Source organism: Falco cherrug, chromosome 7 (assembly GCF_023634085.1).
Source record: "Falco cherrug isolate bFalChe1 chromosome 7, bFalChe1.pri, whole genome shotgun sequence".
NCBI classification, from domain to species: Eukaryota; Metazoa; Chordata; class Aves; order Falconiformes; family Falconidae; genus Falco; species Falco cherrug.
In genome coordinates this window covers 37,736,842-37,753,668 of record NC_073703.1, presented here as the reverse complement: position 1 = coordinate 37,753,668, position 16,827 = coordinate 37,736,842, and the positions used below count along the sequence as shown (strand labels likewise).

Genomic DNA, 16,827 nt, shown 5'->3' with positions numbered 1-16,827 from the left:
ACAAATTCTTTTTCTTAAATATGTGGCTAATTCAGAAGGAAAAGCAGAATGAGGGAGGAAATGCAAAAGTAAATAATGGTAATGTATTATCAGGTAAACAGCCTGAAGGCAAAGCACCATTAAGGAAGAGCTACTGACATTCTTATTCAGAAATCTTGAGAAAGTTATGCCAATTTAAAATAAAATGGTATTTAAGAAGTATAAACAAGGTAAAGAAAGGTCTGTTCATAAGAGAAAGAGACCTTTTTCCAGAGGAGTCAAAAGGAATGGAAGCATGACTTGTTAAAAAAAAAAAAAAAAAAAAAAAAAAAGCAGCAAAAATTTTTTGACCATTTTTTAAACCAGTGATACCAAAACATTACAAGTCACTTCTAATTAATAAGTTATGTAGGTAGAGTTTTAAACAAGCTATTCCTTTGAAGATGTTCTTACCTCTGTGCTAAGTAGTTTAGTTAAATAAATGATCAAATATAAGGCTGTGAAGTTCTGAACATTTATCAAAATGTTTCAGATCGATGCTGGGTAAACTATTAATAGCCAAAGTCATAGGAGAAAGCTATTTTTAACCAAAGGGAATTCTTAACGTTCTTTATCATCAGAAATTAAAGCATCTAATTCTTGGTGAAATTATGCAAATCGTGTTGTCTCCAAAGGTTGTTAGCAGCACCAGATTTTCTCCCATGGATCCAGAATGGAAAATACACACTATCATTTACCATTAACAAATTAAAGGTGGCCTCTGCAGCACGTACCCTGCTCCCCGATTCCTATATAAGTTTTCTCCATGTCCATGACAAGAGCTGCAACTGGTCAGTGTTCAAAGCATTTCAAGATTGAGCAGCTCAAGTGCAGTGCCTGTGCTGATGAGATGAGCCAGGAGGATGTCTGTGAGCAGGGTTTGGGGGTGATCTGAATCTGTCTCCATGGGAGAGACCAGGTTGTGGGGGATACTGCAAGCTTACCAGGCTGCCAGGCTGACCAGCTCATATGTGATGAGATCCCAGGGAAACCATCCCTGTTTGCCTCCTGGGAATCAGTTCCAAAGCTACTCCCTCTTACCTCCAAGCAGTACCTGTCACGTGCATCTCATCCAGTTTTGTTACACAACGCAAAGAATAAGGAAGAGTGGTAATTCCGAGCACATGCAAGTACTTGTCTGCCTGTATTTTTTTCATTGCCTAACACATCAGAAAGCACAATGCCCCACAGTGAGTATTTGCAAGATTAGGCTCCCAAACCCTACTGCTTTGCCTTTGACTTCACATCTCAGTAATAAGCAGTTCCACAGTGGCCGTGATGTATTATACATTGATAATAACAGCACAAGTCTCTTTAGACTCTCCTACTTACAATATTTGTTATAATCCTCAAATAATATTTTTCCACAAATAAATAAAATCCAGTGATAGATAATTTCAGGCTTTTATGCCAGAAGTGCATGAAAAGCTATAACTCTTTTACCACTTTTTTTCCCCCCCCCGAGTTCTCTTTTTTCTTTTCTGCTTTTGATATTTTAAGAGGTAAAGTGTTAATATAAAACACAAACGTGGCTGTCACCTTAGTTTTAATCTGTTCTGATAAGTGGAAATGAATGACTGAATAAAGAGAATTTATTTGAAGTACTGTAGGCCCAAAGCAAACACACATTGCACCAGTTATAAATAAAAAATATAGAAAGCATAAAGAGAAGCAGAGTTGTGCAAATATCTGCTAGATTGGGTGGTTTTGGAAATACAAAAGACAACTGGAAAAGTTTTTAGTTATACACCTAACATCTGTGAAAGTAATGGAAGGAAATGGCAAGCAAGATAATAAAAAGGTAGATTTATTTCTGACAGTAGTTAAGTTCTGCTGCACTTTTATTGAAGTTAATAGTTTACAGTTAATCCAGACACAGTAATTTAACTGCAAAACTGCATTTTAGGGGTTTGAGTGCTGTACTTGACATAGAAATGTAAGATATTTTTAACTTTGAGCTATAAGAGGAAAGTGCAAATATAGACAGTCTGTGACTGAACTAAGTCTGAACTGCAGCAGCCTCACAGTTCAGAGAGGCTGGGAGTCCTGGGCTGTGGCTGGCAAAAATGGCACCAACTGCTGGAAGACTTGGGACAAACCTCAGACAGGACAGTTAAATTTGCCATGTCATGCAGTCATTCCATGTAGATCCAAGTTTTCAGGGACTGACAGTGCACTGACATTATAGATGGAATTGATTTAACTTTTCTGGTTACGTACAGCCCAACTGGAATTACGTAAGTACAGAGGAATAATTTCTTGAGGGAGAGAAATTTAGATGGCACACATGGGGGTTAATATGTTTGTAGATTTAGGGGCCTTAAAAAACCAATAAAGACAGCATTGCAGATATATTTGTGCATATCCAACATCTTTGTTGGAAAATGCTAAATTATAATCGATACCCAAGAAATCTCCCTAGAAAATGGCACTTGTGCCATTACTAAGGCTTACAGAGATGATGCCCTGATCTGGAAGAAAAAGAATGAGTTAATGTGATAATAGGGTATAGGTAACTTCAGAAAGAATCAGACTTACTCATCTGGAACTAAGAAGTGTTTACTGCCATACAGAAATCTTCTTTTCAACTAACTGAAACAATCTAGAAGCTAGCCATTCCCTATTTTCTTCTTCCTGTCACCCTGGAGGGATGCTATACCTATGCTTTTGTAAAATTCTGTTATGATGAGGAGGTTCATAAACTATATTAAGTCTGAAATAATAAAAGTTATTAGTGTTATGATTCAGTGTCAATCTGCCTGCTCTGGTAAAAAAAGAAAGGTGTACAGAGGTTTGTGGAAATGGTTAATTCTTTTAGCAAATATGTGTCTAATTTAGTTGCTGAAAGAAGGACCTGCAAGTCACACTTGTGTAAAACTGCCCACTGAAAAAGGGCTACTCACTTCAAATAATTTCAGGAAACTGAGGTGTGAAATAAACAGTTGCCCATGTCTTGGGGTATTATGACAGTAAGCACAAACTTCAATTGTCCCACAGTACCTCAAGAATGCTTATCCCATGCTCCCACCGAACTAAAATAATACCTTTGCCTATAAGCACTTGCAGTGCTATACCTGTACCTTGCTGAGCAGACTGCACACACTTAAAGTTATTTCCTCTCAGATAGAAAGATTATATGATATTCTAGCACTTAACCATAATTTATTTTTCTGTTCCGTAGTTCAGGGTAAGATATGTTATCAGTAACAGGCTACATCTTAAAGTTTTTAACCCCAAAGCAAGACATAAACACTTCAGAACAGCAAGAACAGAAATTTTCTAAGTAGATTTGGTAAGCACTACGTCGGTAGAGGAAAAATTTCCGGTATACGTTGGCATGAGGACTCCTCAGACTATGCAAATAAAATAATTAGTTGATCATTCCATGAGTAAATTCCTTCAACTTTCTAAGGTATGTTTTTGCAACACATCCATTTTATGACAGGATCTTGAAACACTACACAAAACTGATCACTTTAAGAGTTATTTGTACTTTACAGCTGGGGAAACTGAGGCAGTGCCAGGATGGGTCTGTACTCAAAGTTACACAATAAACCAGTGGAGACAACTGTAAGAAAAGCTAGTATTATGCCCTCCCTTACCTTTTATCTGTCTCAGGAGCTTCCATTATTGTCCAGATTTAATAGAAGGGTCTTGTATGTAGTGGTAAACCCTATCAATCTATGTCCAATTTTACATACACTTTGAAGCAATGTTTATCTGGAAAACAGTAGTCAGTACACAAAACAACAATGAGTACTGGAGCAGCTGTGGTGTTAACAACTGTTGTTCAACAGAAAGTAAGGATTTAGCTAGTTCTTCCTGACATATTACAGCAGTGTGCATACACCTTCATAAAATTCCATCATAGCTTAGAGGACACATGCTAATATTTATTATAGCTATTAGGCTTCGTAGTTTTGAGAAGTGCATGAATCAAGCTATCAATCTGTGGTACTAAAATAACTGGGTTACTAGAGGAGTTACCTGTTGTTTTTCTTCTGGTGATGGAAGTCCAATAATAGTGGAAAATACTTAATCCCTAGTTGTCATGATGCTTAGCTAATTACTGTGTTATTAAATAGTGACTCAGCCAGAAGGGTTCATTTGTTTCTTCCTTCTCAAAGAACTGGAAAGCTTATGCAATGAGAAAGTGAAAGTTGAAACTTTCTTCTCATCTCTTTGTCACGAACATTTCCCAGTATAGGGGAGAGATGTATTTCCTTCAAGGAAGGAACACTTAAGATCTGAACAAATGCAAGAAAAGCAGGAAACCAACCATGGCTGCCAATACACAATTTAAAGAGCTGTAACACTGTTGTGGTCATATCAGACCACATATCAGAGACACAATAACCTGTGATTGTGATGATTACTGCACACCTGAGCTCAGAAATGAAGCAGTTAGCTACGTTAGTACCCAGCATTTGTTCTGAAGGTCTGATGTTTGAAGAATAAGGCCTCTTTGTTTCCCAGGTTGCTTCCAGGTTGCAATTTTAGCTTCTACACTCCAAAATGGTTATGAGTGAGGTACAAAATAGCTGCCGGTAGCTTGTAAGGGGAACAGTCTTCTTTTTACCCTTGCCTAGTTCCAACATAAATAAACAGATAAATAATAATTTGCCAACAGCTTCCCTCCTGCTGTAGGGAAATGTTTCATATTTTGTTGGAATAATTAACAGGCTTTTTGTTATTTTCTGTCACCATATGTTTCTTTCCTGCTCTGTATTTGAAACTTCTCAGTTCAGCTCACTGTTTTGCAGCACTGGGAGTTGCAAACTGGATGCAGAAGGTGTGTAGAGCCTGGGGAAGGTGGGAAAGTGGGGCTTACGCACTTACACACTGACACTGGAAGCAGAACTTAAAGCTGCATATGGCCTGCTGTTGTAGCTATCAATGAAGTAAAAAGCCATTTACTTTTGACTGAGGACTGAGTGCCTCAACAAAAGAGCCAAACTAATTTTGTTCTAATTATTTATTGTGTTCCAGTTCTCATTACTGTTTCTATTTTAATTGTATTTTTAATTAACTGCATTGATTGTAATGGGCTGTACACTTCCCTCATGTAACTTTGCTGACTGGTTTAGCATGCATTTTGTTTTACTACAACATCAAAAAAATAAGCGAGGGGAAATCTCAAAATACTGAAAAGTGAAGAAGATGGGCATATCCAAGGCAAATGGTCTTTTTCTTCATTTTACTGCCTAATATGGGCACCTGTGAAGACAATTTTAGCAGATTCTTGTTTCTAGTTTTTTACTCCTGTAAATTCCTTATGATGAGAGTAATTTTGGCTTTGTTCTGGTTGTATGGTGATTCTGTTTCCTCCTTGCAATAGCCTCTTGTATACTGGGCAATATTTTACCTTCTGCTGCTGTTTGGGGATGGGCCCTGCTGGGGTGGCCAGAGGTGTATCTGGCACAGCACAGCCCATCCACCTTGTGTTTGCCAGCCCCATCACAGGGCCTGGGACTTGCTGGGGCCCAGCAGCCACAGGGGTCCCCTGGGGTCCGTCAGGGCAGGGCCTGGCAGCCAGGGCCTGTCCCACCACCCCAGGCAGCAGCAGAGCAGCCAGGGGCACTGGGGCAGCCCCAGCTCTGGGCGCTGGACACCTGCCTGGGGACAGGGCCAGGCTGGGCCATGGGCCTGCGGGTGGGCCTGGCTGGCTGGGGCCCGGTGGCTGGGCAGGGCTGTAAGGAGCTGAGGCCAGGCCTGCTGCAGCATGGCTGGGGCAGGGACTGATGGCCCGGGGGGCTGACAAGGAGGTCCTGGGCAGTGGACAGCGTGGGGGGCACCTCAGGTAGTCAGGGCCATTAAGGCCTGCTGGTGCCCTCTGGCCCCTGACTGTTCACCAGAGGCTGTTGCTGTTTGGTTTCATGCTGCTGGCTTGCAGGCAGTCCCGGTTTTCTTGTTGCAAGACTATGATTCAGCTCTGAGTCTCCAGAAATAGGATGTGTCTGGTACTTTCTGCGAGCTCGCAGCACAGCACAGCATAGCAAGCGGTGCGAAGGTCTGGCTGGCTGCTGTAGAAATAAGTGGTTGTGAACCGGCTTTTGAATCCTCAATAGCTGCTCATTTTAACCATGTTCACACAGCAGGTTTTTGTTACTACAGTTATCGAGGGAATAACTGTTCTTTGGGGGAAATGTCTCTTGATTTTCAAGAGAACAAGTGTTGCTGTATGAACAGGCCTAGTATTTATTCCTTGTTCTCTTTTGTTTAAAATGATCTCACTATCCAAGCAGGGAGCAGGAGGCAGAGACTGCCATATCACTGATCCTTCTTGCCAAACTAGCATCAAATATTAATGCAAACAGCTCATAAGCTCGACAGATACAGATGTACATTTGAATAATTTTAGTTTATCTTTGCAGGTATTGAATTTACTGTCAGAAATTGAGACCTGTTGGCCAACAGTGTCATAACAGAAGGCTGAGCAGACTACAGTCTATGACCTAGGTGTTCAGCAATAGGTACTCCCATGCTGCTGTATCAAACTCACTTGATTTTTTTCAACATTAAGCTCCAAACAAGTTCTGGACTATCCTTTTGGTAGTGAAAAAAGAAACCAATTTAGTTGTAGATACAGTGGTGATTTGAGGGATGGGAGACACAGTGGGATGTTTAAACACCTTCTGTTCATTCTAGTTACTTAGTAAGTTTTCTGTGACACAGAAAAAAAGACTTGAATGCTTTTCTGCCAAGGCTGATTTTTGGAAATGGGAAAGCTTCCTTTAAACCCAATAAATGCCTGCTTATTCTTGGGAAGTTACCATTCTGGAAATTTCACAAGCATCCTCACAAGAGTATTATACTCTAAGAATACTCACAAGAGTACTCACAGGGGTATGAATGCGCTACTGTAGTTTCCAAATCAGACAAAAGAGCAGAATTGCATGTTTTATTTACTGTCTGTAGATATATAGCAGTGGTATCTCAAAGCAAATGCATCTGCTTCCTGAATCCAAATAGTATTGGTCCTCCTGAGACTCCAGTAACAACTGAATATTATGAACTACCCTCTTAATAAGATTTTGCAACCAGTTTTGCATCTACCTTTTGATATTTCCCCCTGTATTTTCCTGGCTTGCTTACGAGAATATCATGGGAGACTGTTTTAAAGCCAAGATTTATGGTATCTGCTGCTTCTTTCTTTTCCATAAGATGTGTTTTCCTGTCATCTAAAACTCCTGGCACTGAAAAGCTTCATCTGAGAAGGTCAAATTTAAGCCCCTTTGCAAAAAGGAAGTCATTGAAACAAATGTCTGAGCTAGTCTGTGAAAAAGCCATTTTTTAGAGCTTTATGAAAAAATATGTATTTCATAAATATAGAACAGCTTCCCAAATGGGGTCCTGCTTCTCCTTATCAGACCTGAGGTCAAAGCTGGCAGTTCCGGAAGGTAGACTTCATTTCTGAGGCCCACATTTAGTATAAAACCCTCCAATCCATCCTGTAACTCATAAATCTTTCTCCTCTTGAAATTTGTCAGTCTCTAAGTTTTAATGTTACAGTTTCTGATGTGATATTAAAACCCATGGAGCACCAAGGTGACACAGGAAACAGCGTATTTCAAGTGCAGCTTTGGCACAGTAATGTAATACTAATTCCCTCTTTTCTGTCCCCAAAATGCATGCTATGGTAGGTTCATATATTTCTCAGGTTAGATGTTAGAGCATGATGGGGAGGGTATCAAGGTTACCTAGGTTTCTATTAATTGCATGCCGTATGTCAGTGGACAGAATTTTAATTGAGCTGAAAACCTTTGAATGAGTGGGGCAAAAATATCAGTCACAAGTGAATAAAACACACCAGAGCAACCTCTGGCTCTGGGTGGTGCCTTGCACTTGAATCTTCTTTTCATAGAATTCAGGTATTTTCACTATGTTGACCAAACAAAATAGTTACGTTAATTAATGCATATGTCTGTGGGACAGGTAACTGCATGCTGAGGTCATCTGCTTGTGTGATATACCAAAGCCATGCAGGGCAAAAAAATCCTGTTTTGTAAACATGACAAACACAGGCTGCTGGCTGAAGGAAGAAATTAAAAATCATTGAAACACCTTCAAAATCTTTTGTCATAAATTACACAGAAAGGCTTTTAGACAAACCTGGGCCAGTGAAGAAAGATCTGTTGGTCTTTCCCCTTGTCTGGCTCTGCAGTTTTCAGGCTTGTCTGCCGATGGTAATTGTTATAAGCCTGTTGTAGCTTCCATCCCCCTGAAAGTACTATTTCTTTCTAAGGGCACCCAAAGATAAAGAGTGCAATTAAGAAGTGATTTTCAAATTCAAAGGAAGGGGAAAAGCCATGTTAACAAAAATCACCGGAAAAGATTGCCACTGTTGCTTTCCTGTGGCTGGTGCCAAGAGATACCAAAATCAACTGCATGTACTCATCATTTTTCTCTGGCTGAGTAGCTGCCCCTCTGAAGGCAAAGAGTAGATTTGGCTGGAAAATGGTTTTGTGTTCTGGTTGGAGCCCTGAATCCGGTGCAGAAATTCACCATTATAGTAACGTCTGTTCCTTTGTCTAAGTATCTCCCTCCTGACTCCCTTGCTGCTTCACTACTTCTCTAAAAATGAGGTGTGGGGGGTGTGTGTGTGTGTGTTTGCGTGTGTGTACAACCCAAGTACAAACCCTACCTTTACAAATTGCAAGCTTTGTGCTGAGATACTTAATTTCATTGAAAACACATAAACACATTGTTTTTATTGTGAAGCTGCTTGGAGTGTCTATTTTATCCTGTCTTGAATAAATAGCTTACTGTTTTGAGTACTGGCTTATAGATATCTATGCTTTGTAAAGAAGATTTTGATCTAATTTGTATTTGATGAGCTGAGAAGCTGTAAATGACCATATGCGTCATCTTGGGAACATTGTAGCTTTATGCACTGTGTTCGACTAGACGAAGGATCCATTAGTGACCCAACGGAGGTGTTTTAGAGCAGGCAAGGAGAACTCTCAAAACACCATCTGCTCATACTGTTGCTTGTAAAACGATGTCACATCTGCTGCTCTAAAAACATTATGCTGATCTCTCCTACAGTACATGGCTGCTGCACTCCTCTTAACAGTGGAAAAAAGAATCAATGCCACATTATTGAGACAAGAGGTGTTAAGTTAACTACAGATGAAATTGCATATGGCCTTCTTGGCTTCCCATATCTTATGACTGTACCATAAATGTCACAAACAAAGTGAAGGAGAGGATTCAGCACTCTATCGCTCTATATTTAACTGACGAAGCTGGGTAAATACCTGGATTGTTACTCTTTGCTGAGCTCCGTCTTGCCCCAGATTAGTTGTTGTTGGTGTAACTGATGCTACTATGTACTTCGACCCTAACACAGATAAGTCCTCTCAAAGATTGAGGAGATATTTAAGATAGATTGATCGGTGGAAAATTAGGTTTGTCATTGATTTCAGATGGAGTGAGGTTAGAAAGCATTACCGTTTCTTTCGGCCAGCAGATTTTATACCTTGGAGTACTTGGCTGCCTAACACCTATGAGGTGCTGTAAAGCTAATTTACCTACCCTGGAAGCTTTAAGTGTACACATCTGCACACATTTGCAATACTACTTATTACTACTACACCCAGAGTGACAATTTCATAATAGTGGTGTGCAGAATTGGAAAAACACTCAGTGTTGGTATCAGAAGGAGTGAGGTTATATAGGAATCCTTGGAAGTACTAAGGAACTGCAATGGAGCCCAAATTGACTAAAGATGTGTTACTCGGCTTTCCACACCTAAATTCAGTTGTTTTGACCTGTGATTCATATACAGTATTATCAGACACAGAGACTGTTTTCAGGGATCTGCAGATGAAGAAAAAAGAACAGAGTGAAGTTGTTATGGTTTATATTGCTAGCAGCACAGTGGCTATGCTTACTTTGTATGATGAGTCTAAAGCTAGTTAGTCTGAAAATTGCTGTATTTGTCTGATGTCTCTGAATGGTGAAAAGAAGTGACTGATATCTTCTCTCAGACAAATTTTTGGTAAAGGAACTGAGCCATTTATTTTAATATGTACTTTGACAAAATATTTTTAGACTGCTGACAGTCTGATGGTCACCTCCAATTTGCAAGGCAGAGGGGAGCAGCAAAATTCTAAGCAGCGTCATGCAGGATAGCATGGCAAGAGAGAAGCCAGGATGCCAGGAAAGATGGCCATGTGGCATCTTCCATTGCCATATGAGACTCATATGAGGCCTTAATGACATGAACTGTCATATGCATGTCATGTGCTAAAGAACTGAAGCATCTGATATAGTTCTGGTTTTTACCTTCATCTGGTAAACTTGAGTTACCAGAGCAGTGGATCAGAGCTTCATTATTTCTGCTATTGAAGGTGGTTCTACATTGTCCTGTCTGCCTGAAAGAGCAGGAGCAGAACAGAAAATAGGACACTGGGAGGCTTTTCGGGCCTGTGCTCTGCTACTGGCTTGATCACTGACCCAGGCAAATCAATTATCTGCACTTCTGGTGCCACCTCTTACTATTTCTCTTTTAACATATTGCAGGCATGAGTCAGTGAAATAATAGATACTTTATATTATAATGTATTTGAACCCAAATCTTAAATCATAAACATCATTATGCTGTAAATGGAAATGAAAGATTTGGTATTCATCCAAGAACAAAGCAATTGCCTTTTTACAGCATGGTAGCAGGCTGGAAGGGCTGCAAAAGGACTGCAAGTCTTCTTGTATAAAAAAGCTTTGGCCTAGAGCAACAAAAATCACCATATTGCCTGCTCTTTTGGTGAGATTTTGTTAGAACTCGTGTGTCCTAGAAACTGAGTTTCTTTAGAAATGGAAGATTAGTTGCATTTTCTACTACAATAGCATTCTACCACAGCCTTTGCAGGAAAGTGTTACACTGCCTCAGGTTCTTTGATGCCTAGGAAGTTCAGGTGTGTGAGGCTATAACTTTTAGAGATGCCTCTGCACCATCAGAGAGCCACTCCCCTGCTAAGGCATTCTTCTTGCAAGAGAAACTGCACTGAACAGCAGAAATCCTCATGTATAACAGATAGCAGAAAGAACAGAAATTAGTATCACTTTTCTTGTTTGTGTTAATGTCTATGACACTACTTCAGTAGCCTACCTATAGGGTTCCTTAAGAATTAAACAGCCTGCCTGGATGGGATATATATACATCATTAGGATTTGAATCTTCTCAGTATCCTATATAAATGTCTAAACTGCTCGTATTTCATCTTTACAATAGTAATTGTAATATTAATTTCTTGTCAGAGGAATGACAAGAGGTGTTATTCTAGCTTGTGTTTCACTTATCTGCATTTTATAGGGATGCAAGCCTTTGCAACAGGCAACTGTCCCTTTCTGGCTCTAGGTTGATAGAAATTAAATATCTTAAGGCATACATGGATTGAAATTAGGGTGAGAATGCTTTCTTTTCAAGTAGTTTTGCTAAGGCTACAGAGTGGAATTGACTTGCTTATATGGAGCCAAGTTTAGACCTTTAGACTAAACCAAACTGGAGGCTGCATCAGTCACTCTCCAGGTGCCTTGTCCTGGCAGGTGGCTGTAATATCAACCTGAGCTGGGTGATGAGACTAGTGCAATTCATTTGAGAGATGGAGGACAGATGGACACTTGAGACAAGCAGGAATGCAGTTGGCTTGGTAGTTGCAGAATGTCAAATACAGAAGAAACCATGCAGCTGGTGCCAAACCAAGGTGAGAATCCTGTTGCCACATAGACACATCACTCTGGGTTCAGAAAGAGTATGTGTTTGTGCAGTGATGCTGCCTAGGTAATAAGAAGTTCTTGTTGGCTCTACATTTATTGTTGCAGCTTTGCATGGATGCAGCTAAATTATTCTCAGGCATAGCTTCATAAGCATGGATAGTTCCTATGGAGCAAGGCCATGTTTCTGCCCTCTCACCACCTGCCTGAATCAGGCGTGTTTTACAACATCTTAAGCCTTAAATTCCAAAATGTTTTGTAGAAGTGCCATTATCCCAACCCAAGCTTGTTTTTTTAAAACATCCTCTGCACCAAATTGGAACATTGTATTTCTACCAACTCAGAGGGGTTATTGTAGCTTAGTAAGTCATTTGCATTGATAAGGCTTGGCTTTGCTTATTTTGTGTGATGAGATAATATGGCCTTAGGTGACAAGTGCACAATTGCTTAGGATATGTATGCATATAATTGCAATGGTGAAGTCAATAATTAAGTGCTTCTAAGACCTCTTGCACACAGAATGTGAACTACCGATAGTTTCTTATAAGGTGGAAAGATACAGCTCTTCTAAGAAAGAAACAGGACTGCTTTCCTGAGACAGAAAAATCAGTGTCTAATATTGTGTTATATGGTCCCTTGTGCCGGCAAAAGTAGATACATAAAGATGAGATCTAGTTGGGAAGATGATCCCAATTCATGTATGGCTCAAGTTAATGGAAATGTAATATTCAGATTGAATCAAATCTCAAGAAGTTTCAGAATTACTCATGTCTGAAGTCAGTCTCCTAGACTAAGTTTTTACCCATAGTTTCCTCCTGGAACAATAGCAGTGGTATCCAAATCTTTCCTGAAGGCACTGATTACTTGAAACAAATGTATTAAAGATAAAATGTGTATTAATAGATACAGGCCAGTCTCCTCTCATGCCTGGCTTTCTTTGAAAGTTACCCTGAGTCTGAGGAAAATAGGCATTGTTTGGATCCATCCACATTTCTCTCTGTGTTGATCTGTCCTTTGACAAGCTCTGACAAGCATGTTTTCCCAGTTCTGAGAAATTTTCCATTGTGTACAACCCTTTTCAGACTTTTCCTGCATTTTTCAGCCTACTGAACTGGTCATTTCATTTCAGCCTGGAAGCATGACATAGTCTCGAGCTGTGCACCCTCCTCTACATTGGTGTGGATTCAGAAGCTTGCTTTCATTTAGTTAAATCATTTTGCTTTCCTGCCTATTTATCCAGTGACTCCAAATTTTGATCAATACATAGAAATGAGAAATAATTTCATCCTGCTGGCTAGGTTACTAAAATATTTAGACCATAGTAATGTCATGTCCATTGTATTTTGTAATTGCTTTCTACCTATCAGAATTCCCTTTAACATCAGTCACTAAATGGATCATCCTTTTTGATCCTGCTAGCTGTCTGGAAATTCCTCTGCACAAATCTACAGCGAAGGTGGTTTCTTTGTGAAATTTCATTTCAGTGGCAGCTGTTTGCAAACCGATAAATACTTGCTGCAGAAATGTCCCTGAACGTTTTGGCCAGTTCTCAGAAGTCTGAAAGTTGAAAATCACTTTAGTGGGTCTGGATCCAATATAGACATATCAAATGTAGTGCAGACACAGTTGCGGAGACCTCAGGGGTCCTCAGAAAACATAACCAACAGAAGGCAATGTCACAGCATTCCTCTTGTAAGTCACCTTTTTTTTTTCTTTTTTTTTTTTTTAATTAGGTGCAGCTTTCTTAATCTTAAACTTTCAAGCATGTTCTTTCATGCTCTTCGGGATGTGTGTTGTTATATATCTGCTACCCTGCTTTTATACTTAAGTCAATGTAACCGGATCCATTTCTTTCTCTAGAAGATTATCTCCTGTGTATGAATAATAACTTGGCAACAAAAACATGAAACAGTTTTAGGCGGTGTGTTCTATATGCGTATTCAAATGAACATTACATAACCAAGTACTTTTTAAATATCTTCACAGTAATGGCACCAAAGACTGTCTGTACAGTTGTTCTTTTGCTTCTTACTAGGCATGCTTCAGGTGAGGACTTGCACTAAATGAGGTCAAGGTTTTGCATGTAGGAGACATGAATCTATAGGTATGATTGAATGTGTTTTGCTTTTGCTTTTTGCCCTGACACTCCTTTCTTTTCTCATGTTGAGCTCTGCAATCTGAGGCATTGTTTGTTGAGGTAAAATGCTTAGTAACTACTGTGTTTAATCTAAATGACTAGATTTAAAGCAGGCTGATGCTTAAATTGGAGGAGGCTGATGCCCACATTAACTGAGTGGTAGTACAGAGCACTTGGGAGTGTTTAGTCAGTTAGTACTCGATAGGCTGGATGTTCCAATCTGTACAGTATAAGCAAGTCCACTGGAAAAGATGCTCTGACAGATGGCTAATTGAAATGTGAAAAAAGCATATCTTGCCATGGGCTCAGGCCAGAGCCTCCTGACCCCGTTGCAGGACAGCTCCCATTGTGGAGCTGCAACAAGACACAGTGTGCAAATGCTTTCTGTGTTTCATTATCTTTCATCTCTTCCCTTCTTCTTTCAGCCATCTTTGATAGGTGATAATTAAAACATCCAAGGACATCCTATAAAATCCTAAGCTTGTGTTGCTGAAAACTGAATGAAATTCTGAAGACTGGAATGTTCTCCCACTTCCTACAGTCCTCTGTGGAAACATACAACCTTTTGTTTCTTTGGTTTTAAATCTGAGTAGACTTTTTAAAGAATAATGCAGCTGTAGCAGCTCCCATTTCAGCAACATCTGTGTACATGTGTATAATCTTAACCAACAGTTCCTGGACCTTTACTGTTTTAGCAGGATTACAACTGCTGTTCTGGAGACATACTAGCATAATGTAGCAGTTCAAGGTTTGGCAGCTCAGGATTTGTGAGAATGCCATGCAAGCAAATAACAATTTCCCTTTGCCCTCCTCCATAGGCATAAATACCTCTTCCTCAACCAAACAAAAAATCTCATAAGAAAAAATTAAAAACATAAATATTTTTGACCAGACCATAGAAGAAAGCTTCATCTTTTTTTTTTTTTTAAAAAAAATAGTTTTGTTTTGTTTTTTCCTCTGAAAAATCAGGGAAGAAATTATCAATCTAGATGTATTAACTTCAAACACACAAACCTTAGCAACATTTTCAGAATGCCAGAGCTCTTGCTAGTACTTAAACACACTTAACCGAGCATGCCTGTTTAGTGTGGAGATACCTGAGCAAGTTCTAAGCTAGTGAGCTTGACTGCCTGAGTAGTCTGTCACACTACTCTCTTCACCCTTTTCTGAGGGTGCCTTGACTGCTCATATTGAGCCAACCTGGTTATATATATATGCTGCATTGCAGTGCAGGAATATTTTTCTTGTTTGACCTCGTAAGGTCTTCCTTTAAGACACCAAAGTAAAAGGACTAGGAAGTTGTATCCCGTCTTTCCTTCCTCCCATACCTCCTAGAGCTGGTTTCCTGAGCTACTAAAAATAAACCCTCCGTCTTTGTTCTACCCTGGACAAAAGTTTGTGAACACAGCAAAAGACCTCCCAGAAAGACAGGAACACTTCTCAAATAGTCACATTAATGCACAAGTACTTGTCACATACCACCCAAAGAAGTGATTTGAGAGAGCTCACCATGCTTGTACTTCTAGGCAGAGATGCAGATTTTGTGGCTGGCATTTCTTTGCTTTGAGAAATCATAATTTCTACAGGCAAGCCAGATCTTGTTCTGCATGAGGCACCATTATCAAGAGACCTGAGAGAGGGAGCTGTATCCAGGGACAAGGACTTCTCTAATTTGCGTATTCTTGGTCCAGCCACAATGTCATCACTTCTTAGACTCTCTAAGTCGACTTCTTCATGAGTTTTCCCATCTAGAATGTTCTCTTTCCAGCTTTCAGAAGACTTTCTCTTGATATGCAAATCATCTAGGCTTCTCACACTGGGTGGAAAAGTATTTTTCAGTTTAGCAGCTCGGTATGCCCTCAGGCTCATGGGATCAAGCACTCTGAAAGTAACTTCATTAATAAACTGAGAGAATTTTAGTTTAGCTTCAATTTTTTCTTCCACAATGGACAGTGAACTTGATGATCCTTGACTCACTAAGCTCAAATCAGATGCAGAGGAACTGCTTTTCTTGTGAGTCTTCTTCTGCCTCTGGAGCTTTTGGCTTGCATTTCCCACTTCTGTTGGATATAGAGAAGAGTGTTCCAGTCCGTGGGTTTTTTCACCCCCTTTCTGACAGTGCTTTGATCGATGGGGTCGATAGCCTTCATCCTTATTTTTGCTTTTAACAAAGCTTTTAGCTTCTGACCTTGCACTACCCTGTAACTCAAAGCTGTCCTCACTGGAGCTGCAGCGTTTTGAGTAACTGTTCATTGTCAGATCTCCAGAGAGTTTCCTCTCCACATCAGTTCCTACTCCTGGTACACATGTGGCGGTGGATGCACTGCATGCTTTTTCTTCAGCCACCCTGCCAACTGCCTCTTGCTTGGTTAGTCTTCCAGGCATAGCACCCTCTGGCTTAACAGGGGAAGTGGAGCCCTTTGACAATGACTCCATTTATTTTTGTGTCTGTATGTCAGCTGGCATCAGTGCAAGTGGCATTCCCATGAATCCTTCTCTACCTTGCAAGACAACAGGCATGACTTTGAAAGGCATAACAGTGCAGCCGCCACATTTATCCTATATGCATCACAAATTATGCATATGTTTCATAATTAGATCAATAGCATATTGTCATCATTTTAATTAGCCATACTAATGAACAGAATCTATAGGACATGCAAATTTTCCAGCATATTGAGTGCTCAGTGAATGAGCATGGGCTGTCATTGATCCAAAGCAGCATATGATATATTCCTGTCTGTTGAACTGGAAACCAAACTACCATGATGTAGATCAATTATCACTAAGTAAAGTCTGTGGTGGTTCTGTTTCAGGGCTTTTTAAAATCCAATAGTAGTGAAGGTCATGCTATCTTGTTCTAATGCTAGTAGTGTTTGCTATTCTATTAGAAAGCTTAGTGACAGGTCTGCTAGACTGAGAAAGACAAAAAGAGAATGTGATCCTCACTTTCT

At 39.9% G+C, this 16,827-nt stretch overlaps 1 protein-coding gene across 2 annotated transcripts in view; it reads right to left on the bottom strand.

Annotated features, from left to right (window-relative positions):
* The window catches only part of BEGAIN (brain enriched guanylate kinase associated), a 155,793-nt gene extending 139,433 nt beyond the window's left edge, over window positions 1–16,360 (bottom strand). For both annotated transcript variants that reach the window (XM_027804984.2, XM_027804985.2), the window contains exon 1: window positions 15,383–16,360. In XM_027804984.2, the coding sequence (XP_027660785.1) occupies window positions 15,383–16,309 (927 nt within the window). In that variant the 5' untranslated portion in view covers window positions 16,310–16,360. The remainder of the gene's footprint in view (window positions 1–15,382) is intronic.
* Between the last annotated feature and the right edge of the window lie 467 nt (window positions 16,361–16,827).